The 24193-nt window shown below is 37.2% G+C and overlaps 1 protein-coding gene across 1 annotated transcript in view; it reads left to right on the top strand.

The window, feature by feature from the left end:
* The first annotated feature begins 14313 nt into the window (after positions 1-14313).
* The window catches only part of htr5ab (5-hydroxytryptamine (serotonin) receptor 5A, genome duplicate b), a 16537-nt gene continuing 6657 nt past the window's right edge, over positions 14314-24193 (top strand). The window contains exons 1-2 of the mRNA XM_016280057.1: positions 14314-14457; positions 19033-20142. Of these exons, the coding sequence (XP_016135543.1) occupies positions 19435-20142 (708 nt within the window). The 5' untranslated portion in view covers positions 14314-14457; positions 19033-19434. The remainder of the gene's footprint in view (positions 14458-19032; positions 20143-24193) is intronic.

The raw sequence follows: 24193 nt of genomic DNA, 5'->3' as shown, positions 1-24193 counted from the left end.
GGTCGGGATGGAGATGAAGATCGCTGAATAAAGGCTTGGATTTGGCTCTGTTCCTCGCAGTCGTATGGATTCGGAAGATTTGGATTACAGCGCACAAATAAAATTGTTTTATTTCGTAATTATGTTGCGTTTTTGGTGTATTTTAGGCTATATAGTTCTATTGTCAGTCACAGAATGTCGGAGAAAACGCCTTTTGTGGCTCATGGCAATCAAAGTAAACGTTACATGACAGTAAAGGTTAAACGAGTGCAGAAATCTTATTTATTTTAAGGTTTTAAAGTGAAGTCTTAACATTATGTAGGCCTATTCTTGGAAACGAGCTGGCAGACCAAATCACACAGAACGAAATGTTTTCATTTCATATTCAGTAAACAATTTAATAATGCATTGATATGACAACTAAAAACAACAATACTAATAAAATGAATGCCGCGTTTTTAATATTCATAAGGATTCATTTTTAGATGTGGTCAATACATCAGTTTTGTACGTTTAAATGGTGAAAATACGTCATTATTGTACGTTTTAGTGCCAGTAAAAACGTAAGTACGTTTTATAGAACCACATTTGACGTAAAATACATAGAATTATCATGAGATCACGTTAGCACAACACACCCGCTTGTTAAGTCTGAAGCCACGGGTCACAGACGCTCTGTCAAGATACCACGAGAAAACAACAAAAGGTGCTAATATACACTCACAATGTGATATTATGCTACCAAAAAAATTATAATCCTAACCTTTAACTCTATACCGAAATCCCAGATGGCCAGACAATGAAAATATAAATATAAAAATGATTTGTGTTTGGGACGCTGTGAGCATAGAGACTGTAGTGTAGACCGTAAGTTTGAAAACGTTTAGCTTAAATGTTTAATATGAATAAACAGTGCTCATAAACGGCTGCTGAGGTAATATTCTCAAGGGAACCGGAAACAGCGCTTCTTACATCACCACTTAACCGATATTGCCTACTGTAAAAAAAATATATATATTTTTAGATTTTACAAGAAAATATTAATTCAGTTTTTCTACTTAGACAAGCAGTATTTTTTAGTACATAAGAACAAATAAAACAACATTGAAGTCTTTTAAAACTGGCATTATTTATAAAAATTAAAATAAATTAAACATTAGCTAACAACAGGTTTTCAATTTTTATCTTAAGTGAAAATTCTACTTGCATATTATAGTTAATTTAGCTCCTGTTTATGGTTTTAAAAAGTTGTAAAAAGTCGCCAGAAATATTATATTGACCTACAAGTAACATTTTGGTTAATATCTAAAATATATGATTACTTTATAATAAACAATATTAAATCAAAATTGAATATATTAAAAACCATAAATATAATTTGAGAAAATCAATAATTTTTTTTCAGTGTGTACTCCAAAAAGTACTCTTTTCAGAACCACTTGCTTCTGCTTAACACAGCTCTCTCCAATACTTTCTCAATAGTTAAATAATGTTCATGGCTCAAAATATCAGTAAAACATAAGATCTTACTTTCATTTTTATTTACTAAATGTTATAGCTTTTTTTCATTTATTTTCTAAGCACATATTCCCTCAGCAACTGCTTGCTGCTGCTTCAAGGCAGGTCTCACAGTGAGGTCAAAGTTCACACGGTTGGAAATCTTATTTTTCTTATTTTAAGAAGTATCTGTTCATGACAGATGGAGAGAGAGCACAGAGTGTGCGCTTGTCTGATTCCCACGGAGCCAGTCAGATTTCAGAGACAGAGAGACCAATACCATATCTGAAGCGATGACACGGAACACCTGCCTGAGTTTCTTTGTATTCTGTTCTCCACCGATTCTGTCTCCCTCAAGACAGTCCAACATGCTCAAGTGGAGCTCATTCACATAATGCTCTTTTAAATAGCATTTAAACAACTCTCTGGAATACTTGATACTGAATTTCAGCAGTCGGAAATATTCATCAAGGCCAATTCATTATTATTGCCCAGTGATATATTCAATTTGAATATATTGTACAGTACATCCTGCATATCGGTGCACTCACATAAAGCAAACCTCAGCTGCATGATTATTTATATCAGCAAAATGTTAACTATATTATCGCACAGCTCTATAAAGTTGGGCATATATAAGTATGTCCAACTTTATCTGCATGCATACATATACAGTACACTCATGTAAATCAATATATACTATATCTCAGCTGCTTGATTGTTTGTGTTGTCACAAAATGTAAACCATATTATCACATTTTATTTTCACAGTTATCTGCTAAATATGACTATAAGGTATTATAAATGTTAACATCATGATTTTCTACAACTGTATTGTGAGAATCGCTATACAAATAAATGTGACTTGATTTGATCTAATGCAATGTTATTAGTTTACTCATCTGGGTAAAAACACCATGGTCTCGCTATCTCTCATTTTGTACAAATGCAAATGGGCCATCTTGCATCTCAGTGAAATTATTTACTATATTAATTTATTAATTATTTGTTGCATAGCTGTGTAATTGGCAACATTTACAATCAGTTGGTCGTCATTGAAACTGAAACTGAAACTAGACCCCTGTTGTTGTTTTTTTGATTGTTTTGAAAATGAGATGCTTGAAAATATAGTATGTGTCTGCAGAACTGCTGTGCTGATGAATAAAAAAGATGGCTGAATGTGTCTGTTCTGTTTGATATTCCACTAAGTGCATTTTTCACACCAGTCTGCATAATGAAAAAAATTCTACATTAAAAAAAGGCATCTGAACTCTCACAGCAGAACAGAATGTAAATGTAATGTGAAATTATTTACTATATTAATTTATTAATTATTTGTTGCATAGCTGTGTAATTGGCAACATTTACAATCAGAAACTAGACCCCTGTTGTTGTTTTTTTGATTGTTTTGAAAATGAGATGCTTGAAAATATAGTATGTGTCTGCAGAACTGCTGTGCTGATGAATCAAAAAGATGGCTGAATGTGTCTGTTCTGTTTGATATTCCACTAAGTGCATTTTTCACACCAGTCTGCATAATGACAAAAATTCTACATTAAAAAAAGGCATCTGAACTCTCACAGCAGAACAGAACAGAATGTAAATGTAATTTTTTTGTCTTATCCAGCTACAAAATTACTTTGTTCTTACCTATGCTTACTTATTCATTAAACACTGTAAGATTGAGCTCAACTTGAATCTATTAGCTACATGACCTTGGGGAAGCACAATTCAAATTTTTCAAACTTTAGAGGACATTGCCCCAAGCCTGTCCACCCAGAGGGCTGAAGACCACCTGGGAAATGCCTTGTTCTTGAAATTTAAACTAAGTCCTCTAATGAATCATTTACTTTCAATTATCACCAGTCATTTTAGCAGTAATTATCAGACAAATCATATTAGATTTGGTTCACCTCTAATTAGTTTCTTTCTTTCTTTCTTTCTTTCATATGGGTTTCCTGCTCAGTGGTATAGCTTAAGGGTGAGATGAAGACAGTGCATCACATTAATAACCATCTGAAACAATGATTCTTTAATTTTTTGAGTGTGCACTGTTTTACACAACAGAGGCAAATAATCTTTATTTAAAACAAACTGAAATCAAATTGTAGATAAATCTACTGTTTCAAACCCATGGAATCTAAACCTATTACTTGTGCTTCACTATATAAAACTGGTTTCCATGGAGAAGAGTTTTCTTTGTACTGCTTACTGTAGTCCACTGTCATTCTCCAGAGACTTTAGAGCCTTAAACAAAACAGCCCTCAGCAAGCTCTTAATGTAAATTCAAGCCTAACCTTTCTGCACTGAAGAGACTGAGGGATTAAATTCCTTTTTTGTTCCTTGTTTATACATTTACAGTTTTTTTAATGGCATTGGCTCAATTCTCAAATTTTTTTCCGTAAAACAATCCTTTCAGATGTCTGAACAATGAGTTTCTTGTTCACAGCAAAAGCTGATGAGCATGATTATCGCCCAATTGTCATAATCTTCACAATTTCTAAACCATTCTTTCATTTGAGCCATCACATGCAAGATAATCCTGCCATAGTAATGAAATAGGAATCACAATGGTTACACTTTATTTTAAGGTGTCCTTGTTACAGTATCATCATACATTTGTGACCCTGGAGCACAAAACCAGTCTTAAGTCACTGGGGTATATTTGTAGCAATAGCCAAAAATACATTGTATGGGTCAAAATTATTGATTTTTCTTTTTTGCCAAAAATCATTCGAATATTAAGTAAAGATCATGTTCCATGAAGATATTTTGTAAATTTCCTACTGTAAATATATCAAAACATAATTTTTGATTAGTAATATGCATTGCTACGAACTTCATTTGGACAACTTTAAAGGCGATTTTCTCAATATTTAGATTTTTTGCACCCTCAGATTCCAGATATTCAAATAGTTGTATCTCGGTCAAATATTGTCCTATCCTAACAAACCATACATCAATGGAAAGCTTACTTATTTATTTTTATTTATTAAAATCTCAATTTCGAAAAATTTACCCTTATGACTGGTTTTGTGGTCCAGGGTCACATTTAAGTACTGAGTAATATTAATTAACTAAATGTACTTACTACATGGTTAGGGTTAGGATTAGGGTTCGGCTTAAGGTTACTTGCATGTAATTATGCATAATTATTTGTCATGATAATAGTAAGTACATGTAACATATGTAACAAGGTCACATTCATATTCTTTTTCTGTGTAATACAGTATTGACCTTTCCCTGTAAATTTTACCTACACTGCATCTAAAAATCTTAGTGTGATACACAATAGCATTCAGCTATGGACTACCATGGTGAAAAAAAAACATATCATAGCGTAGCATGAGTTCTGGCAGGTCACGTTAGTCAAGCTCGCATCAGCTGACTCTCAGCTGATCCACGTTTACCTATAGAGATGAGACACCAATCACAGCACTCATATAAAGGTTCTTCAGTATTATCACCAGCTTCGTGTTGCTCAATAGCTAATTACCCTCCTCCATCCCCAACTCCTCCTCTTGTCAGTCAGGATTCAGCCTTCTGATTCTCCTTAAATCAGACTCTTTTCAAAATGTTATATTAAATGATTGAACCAAATGATATTAGCAATAAATTTATGTTGGTTACACTGGGGGGTTATTGCTGCTCTCCCTGCTTTTATCCATGCTAGACTGCATGAATGCGCAGGGAGTTCTTGCCCAGAACAGAACCATACTGCCAATCCAAATTTTAAGCTAATTGTCAGTCATCTTTGACGATAGTGATCCTGACAGAACTAAACATTATGATCAGTATGACTCACAGAATGACAAGTAAACATTTCATTTTGATGACATTGGCCAAATTGTTAAACCATTTTGAAGCATAAATAAACTTTGGCTGAGTTACTGTTGTGACAACTGCACTTACAACTTAGAGAATGTTACCATTTCAAAACATGAGCTAAAGTGATTGAGAAAAACTGTAAATGTAAACCCAGAGTCTCTTCCATTACAAACCTTCATATGGCAATCTTATAGATAATAATTACCTTTTATTCTTTAAAAAAAGATACATATTTAATGGTTTTAAAAATGCCAAAGACAGTTTTACCATATTATTGTACAAGTGTGTTCATACATTCTGAGGTTGTTTGAGGTAACTGACTGGACTATTACCTATTGTGGATACGACCTAGCAAAGAAATATTTCAAGTGCTTAGATGTCTATTTTAAGTGTTTATTCAGGCTACAATTTGAAAAAGCAGCTACAGAAAAAATGTGCCAGCAGTTATTAAAATGTACACAGAAAAAAAGAAAAGAAAAAAACAAACTTTGACCAGTCTTAATAAAATTCATGCAATATATTTCTTTTCCAGTTAAGGACAATTCCTAAACGCAGTTAGCATCCTGCTTTTATTAGTTCACTTTCAATTTCTTCCTTTAGCTGTCGCCAAGGACACTACCTTTACAAGATATACAAAAGCTGAAAACACACTGATCAATGATAAAAGAGTGACCTAGATAGATGAAGATACAAATGAATATATCTTCTGACTTTAGTTCAGGTTTTTATTGAAATATTTTATAAATGGTTTTTATCAATACAAGCAGTTACAAACCAGTTTTCAGGGGTCTTAGGCCTAGACCTCTGCTGTCAGTGTTGGTAATTGTCAGTGAACAAGCAGGTCAGTGTGTGGGTTGTTGGCATGAGAACTTTTACATTAGAGCAGACCTGGAGCAAGCAGTTCAATTCGTTATGTGTCATGTCGGTTAGACCCTGCAGAGCTTGTGTGAATAGGACCCTCTAATTCAGAGGCTAAGGTGGAGAAGTGGAGGGGAAGATACATTTTAATGAGGCAGCAAGGCAATAATTTGGCGAGGGTTTCTTGCAGTGTGTCACTAGTGCTCCAGCAGATCTAATGATGGCAGCCTGGATAAAAGCAGGTGAGGCAACAACAGTTTAGTCATCTCGCATCAATACTGTTGAGCCTTCATACACATTGTGCCATAAATATTACTGTTTTTGATAACATTGACAAAATCTGGGGGAAAAAATGTTGTGGTGTTCTCTAAGTTGGAAAGAACGCATATGCAGAACTGAAGAAACCCTGCATTTCTGCTAACCTTTATGCATCTAAAAATCCCTATAACTGCTCTGATAAGTGAGTCATATGACATTTGAATTTTTTGAAACAAAATGTGTGAGGAGAAACGGAAATGTCACTTGAGCAATTCATTTAATGTTTGTCAGAGTTGCACGATGGATGATAAAAAGGCAACTATGAATAAGTGTTTGTTTACTGGAAAGGATGACAGCATATGTTGCCTTCGTTCTGATGTTGACAGTGTCTATCTTATTCATTTTAATTACAAAGATGCAAAGCCACAAGAACTGTTGCACTCTTTTAAATGAAGCTCTCACCCGCCAAGAAACACAAGTGGTTTGTTTTAACTTGCCTGTCAGTCCTGGAAAGCCTCCTCTTATACCATTTAGCACCTCAACATGTCCACTTTTCTATTTGGGTGATAAAAAAAGCCTTTTTCTTTTTAATATAATGCAGATCATTTGCTTTCTATATTAAATTATCAGATATAAACAGCTCAATAAACAGAGGCTACCCCAAACTACATCCATTATAGTATTTAAATGCACCTTCTTTGTTAAAACATTTCTTCATTTTTCTTCTATTATTTGAACCAACTTGAGATCTGAGATTGAGATTTTTCATCATAAATATATTCCATTAATATTTGACAACCAGTGTCCAACTGTTCTGTCATAACGTTACAGAATATATCTATAGCCTTATAACTTAAAAACAACTTCACTGTGAATGTAATGTATATATTGCAATATACTGTATATAGTGTCACTGCTTGGGGGGTGGAAAACACGTCTGATTTAGACATATTGCTGTGTTGTTGTTTTTGTTTTTTTTTTGCTTTTGATTAATGTAACATTAAATGTGCAATCTACTAGCTTAAATTTTGCAGGGCGGATGTGAACCAATCATGCTTTGCACATGATTTCATGGGGAGAGTAAATTTTTTTTTTCTTTTTTAACAAAATGAGCAAAAGGGGAAACTTAATAGTGTTTAAAGTGCAATTACATTGGGATTTAGAATGGTTTCAGTTTTTTCACTGGGTTACCATTGTGGTAAAAAGTGTAGTTTTATAAAGTAAGGACGGGTTTATATAGGCCATATTTAAAAAAGAAATGTAAAATTGAATTAATCCATTTAAAATCATTTTAAGTTTATTTAATTGGGTCACTTAAAATAATCTAATAACAAACCTAAGAGAAGATGCTGTTTCTCTCAGATTGCTTTAGCAGTTTTGACTAAATTAGTCAAACCAACATGATTGTAAAAAATCAGCTAATGACTGTACTGTACATGTGCCGCATAGTGGTTCTGGGAATCTTTAAGTCTATAAATTTTCAAAGATACACAAGGGTTAGAAGCTGAGCCTTGAGAGGGTCTTGCAATGATTTCTGCAATGGGTGGTTGCTTCTTGATTGATGTCTTGTCTTCTCTTCAGTCCAGCTTATCATGTGAGAGCTAGCTAATAAACAAAAAAAAATTGCTTTCCAATAAGGCAGACAGAGGCTCCACATCCCATCTATTTCACACCTGACTAGTGTATCCAAGACAGGTAATTCACATTTTCTGGAGCAGAGGTTGTTGGTATGGCCTTCCATGAAAGCACCATCTGTCACTGTGCCTCTCTTGAACATACACATACACATTTATTTCAAAATGTGCGTCACTACCACCTCCCTTAGCAGTGCGGTGAGTACATTTCATACATAGATCCTTCGTATAATAGGTGACAGAATGCATGCCATACACATGTGCACAGATGTATTTTGAAACAAACAGGCTTCCAAATATGATAACTTCTTGAAGAAAAGCATTGGAGAAAAACCTTCACCTTAACTGCCTGTTCACACAAACTTGTTCACAGAAGAATAGATATGAAGGCCAAGTCAAAATACTGTTGTATAAACAAATGGGCAGTGGCTGAAAGATATGTAATGGATAATGTATAGACTTTTATACCATGCATATGGGTATTCTGTTATAATGACCAGATGACAGTTCATTATCTAATTATAACATAATATTATAATAGCATATTATCTTATAGAAATAAATTAGAATGCATGCCTACAAAGTTAGCAGTCAACAAGACAAAGACTGCAACAATTTATTAAAAGTAATATTAATACTAGAGTCATCTGATGTCATTTTCATTACAGTAGATAACTGAAATGGAAGATGTTTATGTAAGGGATACATAAAGTGATTCTTCTTAAAAGATCGCTTTGTATCCCCCAATTGTACGTCGCTTTGGATAAAAGCATCTGCTAAATGTCTAAATGTAAATGTAAATGTTGCGAGCTGCATTTATATGAAAAGAGTGAATCTGTAGTGATATGAAAGAAGTAGGGCCGGTTTCAGTAACCCAGCTGAGTGAACTGATATAGAGCAACAACAGCAAATATAAGTAAATATCAAACTGCTTAATGCTGTGATTGACACATTACGTTTTCCATAGTGGTGTGTAAATGTGTAAACTCCTAACTAAACAACTTAATATTTTGTATCCTTCAGATGTAGTCTGATGTATCGTAATTACTAGTTCTCAGCTCATTACCAACAAACTACATCATATATAGAAAACTCAAGTGGGAAATAGTACAGTAAAATAGAATAGACAGAGAGCGAGAGAGAGAACAGTGATTGGAAAGCACTCTGTACGTGAATGGTGTCAAGTTAATCATTAAACTTTCACAGTGTGCTTTATATAACAACAACATTTGTGATACTATGCATAAGTAAGTGATACAAATATTTTTCATCATTTTGAATTCAGAATACAATTCTTTTGTTTTTTTGTAGACTACGTCTGTGTTCAGTTTCCAAAATAAAAGTGGGACATTTGTCTCAGAGGTACAATTTGAAAAAAAAAAAAGATCTGTGAAAATAGAGTCCAATATATTGTATTAATTTGAAGGAATTTTCCATTTAGATTTTTCAGAGGTGTTTTCCCAATGTTTTGAATAACACATTGTGTTGTGTTTTGGGTATAAGTCATGATGATTTGATTGTTCCAGTATCATTATATGGAATTCTTCCAGTTTACAGAATTAATCAAATAATGGAAATAGAACGATACAAAAGAATCTACTCTTGGGTGCATTTCTGGCTCACAGAACACAAAGGTTACCTCAGTGACCTGTTCCTCAATATGATTAGCTCAGTGACCAGCAGCTTTTTATTATTTTAGTAATGGAAACACACTTAAAGTACCAAGGACTTCAGTGAATTTAATTTCTCCTCAGGGGAAGAGAAGCAAATGACTCAGCAGCCGGTATTTCACATCTTTGACTACCTAAAGCTGTTTCCCGCCACTAAGTCTCATATCTTCTCTTCCCCATGTCTCTCTCTATCTCTTATTTAAAAACACACATGCTCCCTCTGTCTGCACACACCAAAGAGAGAGAGATAGAGATGACGGTAGAGAGAAGGAAGGACAGAGAGAGGGTGCTTCAGGTGATTTCCTGTATGTTAAGGCTACCTGCTGAGAGAGCGGTTCTGCTGGGTTAGTCTATACAGATTTGCCATCTGTTAAATTGTAATTTGTTCTGCTTTTCTCTTACGGCTCTAATGTTATTTTCCTTAATCCCTTTTCCCACATTTAATGTTCCTACTCCCCCTCACCACACAATATCTGCCTCTGCTTTTTCAATTACCAAGTCTTTTTGGTCCACTCTGTCTCTTTTTTTCAAATCATTCTTGTTCCTTTTTCTTCTTTTTTTTTTTACATATTTTCCCTTAAACAATCTATCAGAGCTTTTATCGGTTACTTCTGATAACTGAGCCTAGATTCCTGTGTGAATATGAATGTAAACAAAATAGGTTTAAGAATGAATTCAGATTGGTTCATTCCTAAGTAGTAAAACAAAACTGGCAAGCTAGAATCTAATATAATGAAAATCATGATGCTCCAGGTACCTCTTTTCAATATCCTTCAGAATAAGAGGATGCATGGTCTCACAGCTTTAAACATTGGATTTGTTATGCACCCCTGAAAAAAGACTTTCGTATAATTCCTCCAAAATGAGACTCAATGATTCCTCCACTTTAAGTATCACCAATGCTAGTGGACAAGTCTGTGAAATTAGGACAGGGTTAATTACTTTTGCAGACATACAAGACATAAAACGGATTATGCTGTTTTGATGATTTATTGAGGATGACTGGCGCACTGACTCATCTCTAAAATCTGATAGCACATTTCCAACCCTACACACAGTCAAAATGAAGTTACATCAGTTGGATCCGAAATGCAGTGTAAAAGTGAATATCTGTAGTTGTTATCTTAAGTTCAGCAAAAAAGGGACTGAATATTGTAAGTGTTAACTGAACATTAAATGTTTTATATGCCTCTGATACTGCATACACATTCAGAAATCAGTGTTTTGGTTGATCATCCTATATACAGGCACAGTTCGTCATCTTTTCAATAGTATGATTTTACACCACATATGACACAGCCTGCATGAGTCTTAGATGGAGATGATATTATAATCAGTCCCTGAGTTGAGAGCATGAGTTGAAATGCATGAATAGCTTAATTTTCCCTTGAGTCCCTGCCACAGATTCATTAAAAAAAGACACTGAATGAAAAGGCCACTCTGCTGGTTTCCAACATTACCCTTGTTACGACCATTTAAATTTGCCCTTTTCAAGTGAAAGTTTTCAATTGCTATGCTTCTTTGAGGTATTATGCTAAAAAAGCATGTGAAAAGCAACCCAAACACATCATTTTCAACATGTTTTGTCATATACAGTAGAAGTTTGCATGTTAGCAAAGTTGTTGTTCTTTAAATTTATTGGCTGAACCAAATTGTTTGGGAGAAGAGAATAGTGAAGATGACTGTGCATGACCCTCTCTAGATCCTTTAAAATGACAGTTTATTCAAGAATTAATATTCAATCATCATTTACAAACCCAAAATCTTTGTTTGTGTTCTGCAGAATAAAGAAGTGCAAACATGTCTGGAATGACATGAGGGTGAGTAAACAATTTTCAGTTTTAAGTCAACTTTAATCCCATTTTCCCTTAAACTTAAAAGTTCTGTCTGTGTGACAAGCCTGTTTGCTAGAAGACAAACAATAGATATAGAACACTAGACACAGTGGCTACTGTTAGGACAAGCTAATTCTTTTTTTTTTTAACTGTCCCTTTGTTATTCTAGTTTATGTTCACCACAACAGAGCAACCTTGATGTGCATTGATGTGCATGAGGCACAGTCACAATGTTACAGTCACATAATCTTTTCTGTTATATGGAGGTAGACCTAGGCTACACGTTTGGAGGATAGTGCCTTGGTATTTTAATTTGAACATAAATTGGTGTGGTGATCTATATGGCATGTGAAAGTCTTCAGTAAGTTTACAGGATATATTACATGCTACCAAATTGTCATCATGCCAAAGCATTAGTTACAGGATTTCACCTACCATTTGAAAACATGCCTTAAAGGGTTAGTTCACCCAAAAATGAAAATTAACCCATGAATTACTCACCCTCAAGGCATCCTAGGTGTATATGACTTTCTCCTTTCAGACGAATCCAGTCGGTGTGATATTAAACATTTTCTTTGATCTTCCAAGCTGTTTAATGGCAGTCAGTGTGTGATGCAGTTCATCAGTCCAAAAGAAGTTAAATTAAGCGCATCCATCCATAATAAAAAAGTGCCTCACACGGCTCCGGGGGGGTTGAACAAAGGCCTCCTGTAGCGAATCGATGTGTTTTTGTAAGAAAAATAACCATATTTAAAACGTAATTATCACTTTAATCTAGCTTGCGCTCACTGTTGTACATGGAAGCAGCTCCAGGTGGATGACGTAAGATGTCAGCATTGCGCATGCGCCGCTCAGAAGTGACGAACGCGGAAGCGCAGGGGAGAGATCAAAACAAAACAACGGCCACGAATTAGGCTAAGTTCACACTACACGACTTTAAACGTCGGCAGATCGCTGTGCTGTTCAGACTACATGACTTGATTTTCTGTCTTTAAGTCGTTGTGGTGTTCACACTACGTGACTCTAGTAAATGATCCGCAACCGGGGGTTACACACTACACAAGCTGACAACAACTCTGTCACCCAACGACTCTACAAACCACGTTTTGTCACGAAAACACACACGAGAATTGGAACGGGAATGACACAAAACAATACGTGAAACAGGAGTTGTTTATTTGATAATGGATGTTGGGAAGAAATTAGCGCTGCAAGCTGTTTGCTCGATTAAATAATTTTCTCCATTTATTGTGTCCAAACTTTTCTTTAAGCCATGTTGCTGCTGTTGTTTTTCTTCCGGTGACCGCAACTCATTCCTTGCTCTCTCATTGGCTGTAGCTCGTAGCGACACCTGACACCACGTGATGTTGAGTCGGCCAACCGGTCCAGATATTTGGCATGCTAGATATTTGTTTGCCGTCGGCGAGGTGTCGGCGACGCATCAGCGAGCCTCTTTGATGCGTCGTTGTGTAGTTCACACATAAAGATTGCCGAGCGCCGATCACCCGCTGATTTTCCCCGATCACAGCCCGACCTGTCGGCAAGCTCGTTAACTTGCAAATCGGACTGGATTTGTAAAGAAGAATGTCGGAGGATTTTGATATAAGCCAAGAGGAGACTGGTTTTTCTTTGCTAAAGTAAGGAAACTTTGCTTCCTTTGCTCCTGTAAACAAACGTTGGTTTTCACGAGACTCACCAGCGCATGCATAACGCCGACATTACGTCATCCGCCCGGAGCTGCTTCCAGTGTACAACTGTTGGCGCAGGCTAGATTAAAGTGATTATTACGTTTTGAATATGGACATTTTTCTTACAAAAACGCATCGATTCGTTAGAGGATGCCTTTGTTCACCCCCCGGAGCCGTGTGAGGCACTTTTTATTATGGATGGATGGCCTTTATTTCACGTCTTTTGGACTGATGAACTGCAACACCCGCTGACTGCCATTAAACAACTTGGAAGATCAAAGTCGATTTTTAATATAACTCCGATTGGATTCATCTGAAAAAAGGAAGTCATGTACCTAGGATGGATTGAGGGTGAGTAAATAATGGGCTAATTTTCATTTTTGGGTGAACTATCCCTTTAAATTGATTATAAATGAAATAATTAGTTTGTTCCATCGACCAGGTAAAAACCACAAATTTGGGGGATGCAATGATACCTTTTCATATAACATTTCATACAACAAACCTAATTTGTTATTGTATTATCGATTGTCTTGGGTCAAGGCATTGAGGAAATTGTTTCCTGTCTATTTTGAGTTATGAGAATCTCTGCTGGTTTTTGTGTTTGACATATGAAGACCTTTTTTCGATTCAATTAAGCCGTGTGGCCACTATAGGATTTATCATTTCCAGTTTAATGTGCGCACTGGTCCCAAAAGGAAAGACGACGAGGAAAAAAAGCAGCTGTAACTGAAATAGGCTTCAGATTGAACTAATTAAATATTAATATAGATCATTGTGTGTGTGTGGAACAGAGCCTTAAGGTGATCTACAGTGCCTCCATGTCACTAAAATACAACATAACTTTTAACAACTTTTGTTCAAGACAGGTAAAAAGTTTAAGTTTATCATCATGCTCTTGATCCGTTGTTAACAATAGTGTACAAGTTACCGATGTTTGCAGCATTTACAGGAGTCTCTTATTGCCAACAGCTTAACGTCCTTAATAGTCTGATTATGTGATACTTGCAGCTAGAATTCTTCGGTATGCACGCAACACCCCTACGCCCCACATTGGTTCAATCCACATGCTGTGTTGAAGCCTTGACTCAAGTATAGTGTGTTTTTAGATGAAGACGGTTTCAGGTGGACAGAACAGTTGCGCTCGACAGCCAAAAGCAAAGCAATCCTGCACTTTTGCAGCATCTTCGTATTGCTCTTGTAATTAAGGGTGAGTAATAAGTGCTTTAGTAGACATTTTCTGTGTGCAAAGTGTAAATAACGCTATGTTAAGTGTGCTGCATTGGCGACATTTACCGAGATACATGCGGACTGTATGTTGTCCATATGCATTTCAAAATAAGTGAAAAAATAAATGTTATTTACAGTCGTCCTTTCCTATAGGATGTAAAGCTCTGAGAAAATATTTGGGTGCCCTTGAAGTGAAGTGTGGACACAACGTTTTTAATGCAGCACCTTTAAAGCCTTTGGGATTTAAATGTCATGATTAAAAGGCATATATCAGAAAAAAAGGAAGGAGGCAGTTTCTGTTCCCAGTGGATGCAGGAACATTTGATTGCGCCCGTGTCGCGAAGCCAGAAGTAAACACCCGTTATTTTACGTTCATGGTCGCTCTCGCTTTAATTTCTGAAATGTGTTGATTTGAACTTGGCAGGTTTGAAGTAGGTTGTTGTTGAAGTGAGATGTTTTCAGCACACTACTGAACGACAGCTTTCAGGGGATGTTGCTGCTGCTAGTCGCGCACTTTTTCTTAGAAATCAGCGATTGATGCTCAGCACCGCGCGAGACCCTCATTTGAGTGACAAGTGCTTGAATCCGAGAGTTTGCGCTCATGCTGGGGCATTGATTTACATAAAGCTCCGCTTTTGTGCAGAGAATAAATATAATTTCTTGCCACAAAGAACATAAAATAGCAAGAGGAATAATCTCATGTCGCTAACAGTCGGTCCAAGCACGTTTTTAAAACAGAAAATGTCACTAACTTAACGTAAAGGGAATAATGTGTCAATAATGAGCGAGTGATGAGATCTGCATTTTAATGTTATTATGTGGCGCATTTGACGCATGTCTCGCTGAACTATTGTCGTCCGTTCACAACAGCTCGCTTTAGTGTAAATCCATTGACTGAATCTCTCTCTCTCTCTCTCTCTCTCTCTCTCTCTCTAAGAAGTAGGTTTATTGACATGGTAAAACCATTCTCTCTGTTTGTATGCAGTAACCTCCTCTCATTAGAACAAGTATAATTAGAAATGTAATGTTATCATTGTGTATTAATTGTGGACTCCTATCGCTGCTTACTGTTTTGACAAACAAAAGCACTATCCTATTACACAGTAGTTCTGTTCAATGGCTGTCATAATTGCCCTCATTAAGTAATTTTGGTTTATCTAGACACCGCAGACCAATCATATAATGCATTTGCATAATTTTATAACAATTAAAAAAATCACTAGGCAGTTTATTCTCACTAGGTTTGTATTGTGTCTGTAGTGTCTTATTTCTTTAACCTCGTACAGCTTGCCATTACTAGATCTCTTCATCTGCTAAAACACTTTAAAGTCACCATGAAATCAAATTTTTTTTAATGGAATACTGTAGTGTTTATTATAAATAATTTATCCATGCACTTCATTATTTTTTAAATAATACATTTAAAAAAAAAACTTTTTAAATTCATGTGCCCTCGTAATCTTTAATCAGAAACGTTAACCTCCCCTCCCCCTCAAAACGACTCTTATTCTCTTCGGTCACGAGCTATGGCGCAAGGGCGGAGCTAGTAACGTGAGGGGTAAACGCTGGGATAAACGATAAGCTGATGCTTCACCTCTGATGGAGGACGCGCTCCGTCATTCAGGCAGTCTCTCTCTCTCTCTCTCTCTCTCTCTCTCTCTCTCTCTCGCTGTTTTGGCATGTTTTGTGCCGTTGATTGTCATTGTCATCCTTAATAAATAAAACATTTATTCATGCTTGGGTGAATCCAGTGGCGAGAAATCCCCCACCACTAACTGCAAACTGGCATTCAGATCTGCCTCCATTTTGTTAGCAACGCCCCAGCTTCCAACAATCCAATCAATTCCCGAAGGAAGAAATCAAGTCCCGCCCTCTCATTTCAGATGCCTTTTCACTCGGATATACGTCACAGTAGAGAAGAAAAGACAATCGCAACTTCCGTTTCATGCCGACTTTAAGTCCTTGTCCTACTGGTTTTGCTGGTCTGTAGGCTGGTTTCTCAGTCAGACCATCTCAGAAAAATTCCTCAAAACTCCTATAAAATGGCAAGAGGACCCACTAAAATCATCAAACCTTGTTTAAGCATGTTTAAGCTTTCTTTTCAGCAGGGTCTGGGTATCTATAGACACGGACAATTAAATGTACATGATCATATCCAGCGTAACACATCCATGAGTCAAATTGCACTGAAAAATGTGCTTCATGTGGTAACACCTAAATTTACCCATTTTATTCAAGTCAGATATATTAGATTTTATTTATTCAAAATAGCATGCACTACACTGATTGCAGAGACAACCCCCTGCAGCAGCTTGTGGTTATGTGCTGTGCTCGAGAGCACGATATTGACAGCACAGGATTGTGATCTCTGTAACTATTCAGTTCCTGCGTCACCTTACTTGGAACCTTAACCATTAACCTTAACCATTTATCTGCATCCACCCTGGGAACCAGCTCCTTGTCTTTCTATTTAGGTTGAAAAGCTAAATGTTGTTGTCAAATCAGGTTCAAAACATTTAAGTACTTAAGAAAAGTTTATGCAGGTTAATTGCTTGAGTTTATCACCCCGAGGACATTGTTAAATATTGAGTTATACTAACAGAATTGAACAATCCATTAAAGAGTTCCAAGAGCATGCCTCATGTATAAAAGAGTATTTCAAAGTATATTGGTACATATATTCTCTTGTCTCTTCTGTCTCTTTCTGTTAGGGATAGTTCACTCAAATATGAATATTATGTCATCATTGTGTTCTAGAAGACTAAAAGTCACACAGGTTCAAAACAAAATGATGGTGAGTAAATGATGACAGAATTTATTTTTGCGTGGACTATCCCTTTAATATCTTACTGTTTATTTCTGTCTCTGTCATGTGGCATGTTAAGTAAATATGGCTCAAAAACTCTAAAACACAACAGAATGCTTTTTATCCTCTGAAGCTCGTATAGTCACAAAAAGCCAGAAATAAACTTACTTTATCTCACTCTTGTGGGAAAGGCTATAAATGACAGGTGTCTTTATCTCATCGTGTGTGTCCAGTGCCCTGGTTGATTTGCTGAGGGGAAGCTGTCAGAGATGATTAGTTGAACACCACCAAAGACAACATGCTGAGGGCTTTTCTTGCTACTGATTATGTGTTTGGATGCATGTGTGTCCAATTTCATGGCTTTGGGCACATGCTAATAAAGGAGATGGAGGCGAAGGAGAGCAGGGAAAGATTTAAAGATGACATGAAGAGATGCAGAGAGAGAAGGAAGATGAAAGTGGGCAAAATGATAGGTAAAAAGGATGAATATTATCAAAAATAAGGGTAGGCAATTTTAGCAAGCCACTATGACGGACGTTTTTGATGTATATCTTAGATCTTTTCCATAAATTTCACTTTCTCCTTAGAGTGACTTTGTCATACCAACAGCGTAAACAGAGCTCAGCAGCACTGAGAGAAAATTAGCTGGAATCTGTAATCAGTGTTCCTCTGTGCTTGTGTGTGGTAATGAGCCTGTCGAGTGTGGACATTGTGTGTTTCCTCTCAGTTCCTCCTGACAAGACCGACTCCAGACTGATGAGCATGCTGGGTAATGATATGCACTATGGGCAATCAGAGGTACATTAATCAACAAGAAATGTCTGTTGACACCCCAGTACCCTTTTGTCAGCAATCCCATTTATTATCTATTTTTATGCTTTGTCTCTTTTCAGCCAAAAGAAAACAAGTATGATATTTGTGTTAGTTTAATTCTTTTCAAACAGAGGGCAAGCACACACAGCAATCAACAGGACAGAAAACTCGGACCTCTCATTGTTGTCATCACTGATACGACAGCTTGTAATATTCCCTCCGCTGTTGTGCTGCTGACAGGTATTTGATGTTTTGATGACTCTACCACTGAGCTCTCTTGACAAGCATGCTGGCCTTTGTACCCCTAATTGAGTTTTGAAGGCCAACAGAGGTTCGATTTTGACACACATAAACCAGGAACTAATGAAAATCAAAGCCTTTTGGCTCTTTGACAGTCACTGGTACAGCTACTTTTGAGTGTAGATGGCTGTGCTTTTGGGATAAAGATGCTTCTTCCTGTGGGATAGATCTTTTCCAGCTGACATTATTGCAAGAAAGTCAATATGAAAGTCAGGCAGTCAGTTGAGGTCTCCAGTGTAACTTCAATTGCTACAAATAATTTAACCGAATCTGTTTCACAAGCACTTAGAACAAATTACATCTAACCCAATGGAGGATTTAAAACCTCAAGGACTCCATGGACCGAATTACAGACAAAAAAATAATAAAAGAGCCAATTTATTATTAAGTTGAGTCAAAATAATAAAGAATGAGCTTTAAATCATGTTCCCTGTCAGGTTTCTATTGTACAGATGACTTGAGTGGTTAAAAAAAAAAAGAGTAAGTCATATCATAAAAAGTCAGGAAATCTGAGCACAAAGAAGGAAGCCCATTCCATAGCCTAGATATGTTTTCTATTTCAGGTGGTGGCTAAATAAGACGATTTTGTGGGATGAACTATGAAATTTATTTATGCCCTTTTTTCTTGTGTTATAGGATGGAGGATGGCTTCTCATACCTTCAGATGTGTGTCCTGAGAACCTCTAAATTGCCGAAGGCTATAAACTGAAAATGATTATCAATGTGTTCAATCATAATGTCATCTATAATCAGTATGGCAGCACTTTAAAACGCCTACCTTTTCAGTGACCAGCATACAGAACTGTGAGCTAAAGGACAATAAGCTCACAAATTGTAGTGCCAAGAACACATGACGCCCACTCAGAAAATGAACTCTTGCAAATATTTTCAAATGAATGAACTTGAAAACATCCAACAAGAAAACCATGCCTGGCCTAAAAAACAGTAAACAATTAATCCACTCTGACAGGGATATTTTTTTTCACCTTGTTCTCTAATGAGAGCCAGATATCTATTTGCATACCGTCACAAGCTGCCATGACTCAACCCAACGTTACAGATCTCTCTGCTAATATCTCAGGAGGATCCGAATCGGGTAATCTGTACCGTCCATTTTCTGTGTTCAGTGTTCTCACGCTCACTTTGCTGGCCATGCTAGTGGTGGCCACCTTTGTATGGAACCTTCTGGTTTTGGTGACCATCCTGAGGGTGCGCACCTTCCATCGTGTTCCCCACAACCTGGTTGCCTCCATGGCCATCTCTGATGTGATGGTTGCAGGACTGGTAATGCCGCTCAGTCTGGTTAGGGAGCTCTACGGTCGGCGTTGGATTCTGGGTCGGGCCCTGTGTCAGGTCTGGATCTCCTGCGATGTGCTCTGCTGCACAGCCAGTATCTGGAATGTGACGGCCATTGCCCTAGATCGCTACTGGTCCATCACACGCCACCTGGAGTACACGTTGAAGACACGTAAACTAATCTCCAATGTGATGATCGGCCTCACGTGGCTGCTCTCTTCTGTTATCTCGCTTTCGCCACTCTTCGGTTGGGGTGAGACATACTCGGAAGACAGCCTGGCTTGTCAAGTAAGCCAGGAGCCATCTTACACAGTCTTCTCCACCTTTGGAGCCTTTTACCTGCCCCTCTGTGTGGTGCTCTTTGTCTACTGGAAGATTTACAAGGCTGCCAAGTTCCGCATTGGCTCTCGCAAGACCAACACCATCACACCCATGGCTGAGGTCATAGAGGTAAAAAATTAAATGAAGATTATATAAGACTATATATACAGTGGAAAGAATAAGTTTGTGAACCCTTTGAAATATCTGGATTTCTTCATCTACTGCACACAAAATGTGGTAATCTTTGATTAACTAGAGATAAACACAATCTGACAAAAGTAATAACACACAAATAATTGTTTTTTTCACACTTTTATTGAATGCATCGAGTAATTATTCACAGTACGGGGTGGGGAAAGTAAATTAAACCTTGAATTTAGTAACTTGTAGATCCTCCTTTAGCAGCAAAACCTCTACCAAACATTTTTTTGTAGCTGCTTATAGGACTTTTGACTGGTTTTGGACCATTTCTCCCCACAGATCTGTTTCAGTTCAGTATCCATGTTTCTGTGTTTTCATAGCACATCCCTCTTTTAGGTTATGCCACAGAATCGTAATCGGCTCAAGGTCAGGACCCAGGCATCTTCTTTTTCAGCCATTCTTTAGTTGGTGTTACTTATGTGATTTGTCATTGTCTTGTTGCATCACCCAGCCTGTTTGAAGATTGAAGTCATTAGCGGCTGTCCTGATATTCTCCTGTAATGTATTGATACACATTATAATTCATTGTTCTCTTAATGATTGCAAAGTTTCTATACCCTGAGGCAGCAAAGCAGCATTAAACCATGATGCTCTGTCCACCATGCTTTACAGTTTAGATAAGGTTTTGGAGCTGGTGTTTGCCCCAAATTTTCAGAGAGCATTTTCCCAAAAGTGTTGTTGAACAAATACAAAGTTCTGTCATGAAACTCTATATGATGCAGGTTGATAGCTTCTAATTCAGTCTGACATAATCGGATCATTATTTACATGGCGCAGCTGATCGGTTCTAGTTGCATCAGCAGCCAATGAGCTTTCTGCCCAAGATTCAAATACTTGGCCAGTGCTTGCTGTAGCATTTGCTGCACACTTCAGAAACCCTCTCCTTCCCCAGCTCCACCTGTATAGATCTGCTACTGGGCAATTCATGTATGATATATATGGGGGTTGTTTCATATATGTTATATGGGCAACAGCAGTATTTCACAGCAACGTACAGCAGGTAAAATAAGTATTGAACACATCACCATTTTCTCATTAAATATATTTCTAAAGGTGCAGTTGACATGAAATTTTAACCAGATGTCGGTAACAACCCAAGTAATCCATACATAAAGAAAACAAAACAAATAAGTTCAGAAATTAAGTTCTGTGTAATAAAGTAGAATGACATATAGGAAAAAGTATTGAACACATGATGAAAGGGAGGTGCAAAAAGGCATGGAAAGCCAAGACACCAGCAGAAATCTATCAATAATTAGAAAGCAATCCTGCCCCTAGTCAGTGGAAATTAATATTAGCTGGTTTAGTCCCAACTGATGGCCTATAAAAAGGTGTCTCATTATAAACGTGTCACACAAGAAACATTTCATGATGGGTAAAAGCAAAGAGCTCTCTCAAGACCTTCACAACCTTATTCTTGCAAAACATACTGATGGCATTGGTTACAGAAGGATTTCTATACATCTGAATGTTCCAATGAGCACTGTTGGGGCCATAATCCGGAAGTGGAACGAATATAATTTCACCATAAACTGGCCATGACCAGATGCTCCTCGCAAGATTTCTGACAGAGCAGTGAAAAAATTATCAGAAGAGTTTTCTAAGAGCCAAGGACCACTTGTGGAGATCTTCAGAAAGACCTGGAATTAGCAGGTATAATTGCTTCAAAGAAAACAATAAGTAATGCACTCAACCGTAAGGGCCTGTATACACGCTCACCATGCAAGACTCCGTTGCTGAAGAAAAAGCATGTTGAAGCTTGTTTAAAGTTTGCTGCACCACATTTAGACAAGCCTGTGAAATACTGGGAGAATATAGTCTGGTCCGATGAGACCAAAATTAAACTCTTTGGATGCCATAATACACACCATGTTTGGAGGTCAAATGGCACTGCACATCACCCCAAAAACATTATGGTGTGGCACTGGCAAAATTCATATAATTGACGGAAGGATGAATGGAAAAATGTTCCGAGACATTCTTGATAAAAATCTACTGCCATCTACCAGGATGATGAAGATGAAACAAGGGTGGACATTTCAGCAAGACAATGATCCCAAACACACAGCCAAGGAAACTCTCATTTGGTTTCAGAAAAAGAAAATAAAGCTGCTAGAATGGCCCAGCCAATCACCTGACTTGAATCCAATAGAAAATCTATGGAAAGAACTACAGATCAGAGTTCACAGAAGAGGCCCACAGATTTGAAGACTGTTTGTGTGGAAGAATGGGCTAAAATCACACCGACTAGTTTCTCCATACAGGAGGCGTCTTGAAGCTGTCATTACCAAAAAAGGCTTTTGTACAAAGTAATTAATACATTTCAGTGAGCGTGTTCAATACTTTTTCCCCTGTGTCATTCCGTTTTATTACACAGAACTTAATTTCTGAACTTATTTGTTTTGTTTTCTTTGTATGTATGGATTACTTGGGATGTTACCGACATCTGGTGAAAATTTCATGTCAACAGCACCTTTAGAAATATATTTACTGAGAAAAATGGTGACATGTTCAATCCTTATTTTACCCGCTGTACTGTATATGTATTGGCAATAGCAAGTCTCAATACTTGCTCTGTCGAATCAGAAACATAGCAGATCTATTCCGCCAAGACCAAACACATTAAGATTGTCATGTACATTACCATGCTAAACTCGCCGAGAGTTGTCATGACAGAACTAAGTTGTCTTGGTTAAACGTCAGACATGCCTCAATTATTATTGGCAGCAGTGGCTTCCCTAGTGTTATCCTTTAAGGAACACCATTCTTGTTCAGTTTTTTTTTGTGATAGTGGACACTTGAACAAAAACTTCTACAGTTTGTAGAGTTTTCGGAGGGTCTTTTGCTGTTACTCTTGGGTTCTTTTTCAACTTTAGGGATTGCCCATTTTGTTCTTAGAGTCATCTGCGCAGGATGCCGGCTCCTAGGGAGGGTATCAACGTCCAGAATTTTCTACATTTGTAGACTTGACTCTTACTGTGGATTCATTTGCAATACTTTTTAGGGATGCACCGATACTGATACTGGTATCGGTATCGGGCCCGATACTGGTCTCCTGTACTCGTACTAGTTAAAATGCCCCGATACCAAACGCCGATACCACACAGCATGTGATAAGCGCCATATTCAAACAAAGAAACACCAACAACAGACAGCAGAATGGAGTTAAGAATGTCAACTATGAAGTATATGTATGCAATGAATATAACGTTAAACATTCAGTATTAACGCCTGTATAGCTGATGTGCGCGAGCTGATAAACAAAGCACGCTGAGTGGATTGAGCGCGCGACGGCGCAGATACGCAAACTTGTCGAGTGAATATATCTTTCTCACAGACATCACTGGAAAGTTTGTAGTTCGGTCAGATATGTCAAAAACAAGTAAGTAAAACAATGCACAAGTTACTTAACGGTAGGGAGAGAGCGAGGGGGAGACAGAGAGAGAGAGCACGCAATTCTGTTGTGTGATCTTTGATGTTCACTCACTTAGCACACGCATCATTTGGATTAAAACTAACTCGTAAAGAAGATAATTTATAGGGGCATTCACAATAAACATCATTCGTTTTCAACCTTAGGCATACACGACTTTCTGGCGAAAGTGAATCTAGCAGCCTGTGTGAAATGCGCTCGGCTGTACTATTCTGCATCGGAACAAATACGTGCACGCGTTGCGCGTGTTTTGCTTGCTTGAGTGTTTCTGCATTATATGAGTGGCTTTTTAATATAAATCGCAGCACGTTTCAGATGAAAAAACGCGACTTCTATTTCTGAAAATATCACAGTTAGGAGATTTATAACGAGTGGCTCCCTGCATTATTACAGCAAAGCGCGTGATTACAGTACTAAGACGCTGCTCTAATGCTATTAAATTAAAGATGATGTACCATAGAGCAAAAAAACGAACAGTGAAAGTAACAAAAACTTGTAAAATACATTTTAATGGGCATAATTAAGTGTGAAAATAACTGAAGGATA

Source organism: Sinocyclocheilus grahami, unplaced genomic scaffold (assembly GCF_001515645.1).
Source record: "Sinocyclocheilus grahami isolate Dianchi unplaced genomic scaffold, SAMN03320097.WGS_v1.1 scaffold136.1, whole genome shotgun sequence".
Taxonomy (NCBI): Eukaryota; Metazoa; Chordata; class Actinopteri; order Cypriniformes; family Cyprinidae; genus Sinocyclocheilus; species Sinocyclocheilus grahami.
This window is presented reverse-complemented; position numbering and strand designations above follow the sequence as displayed.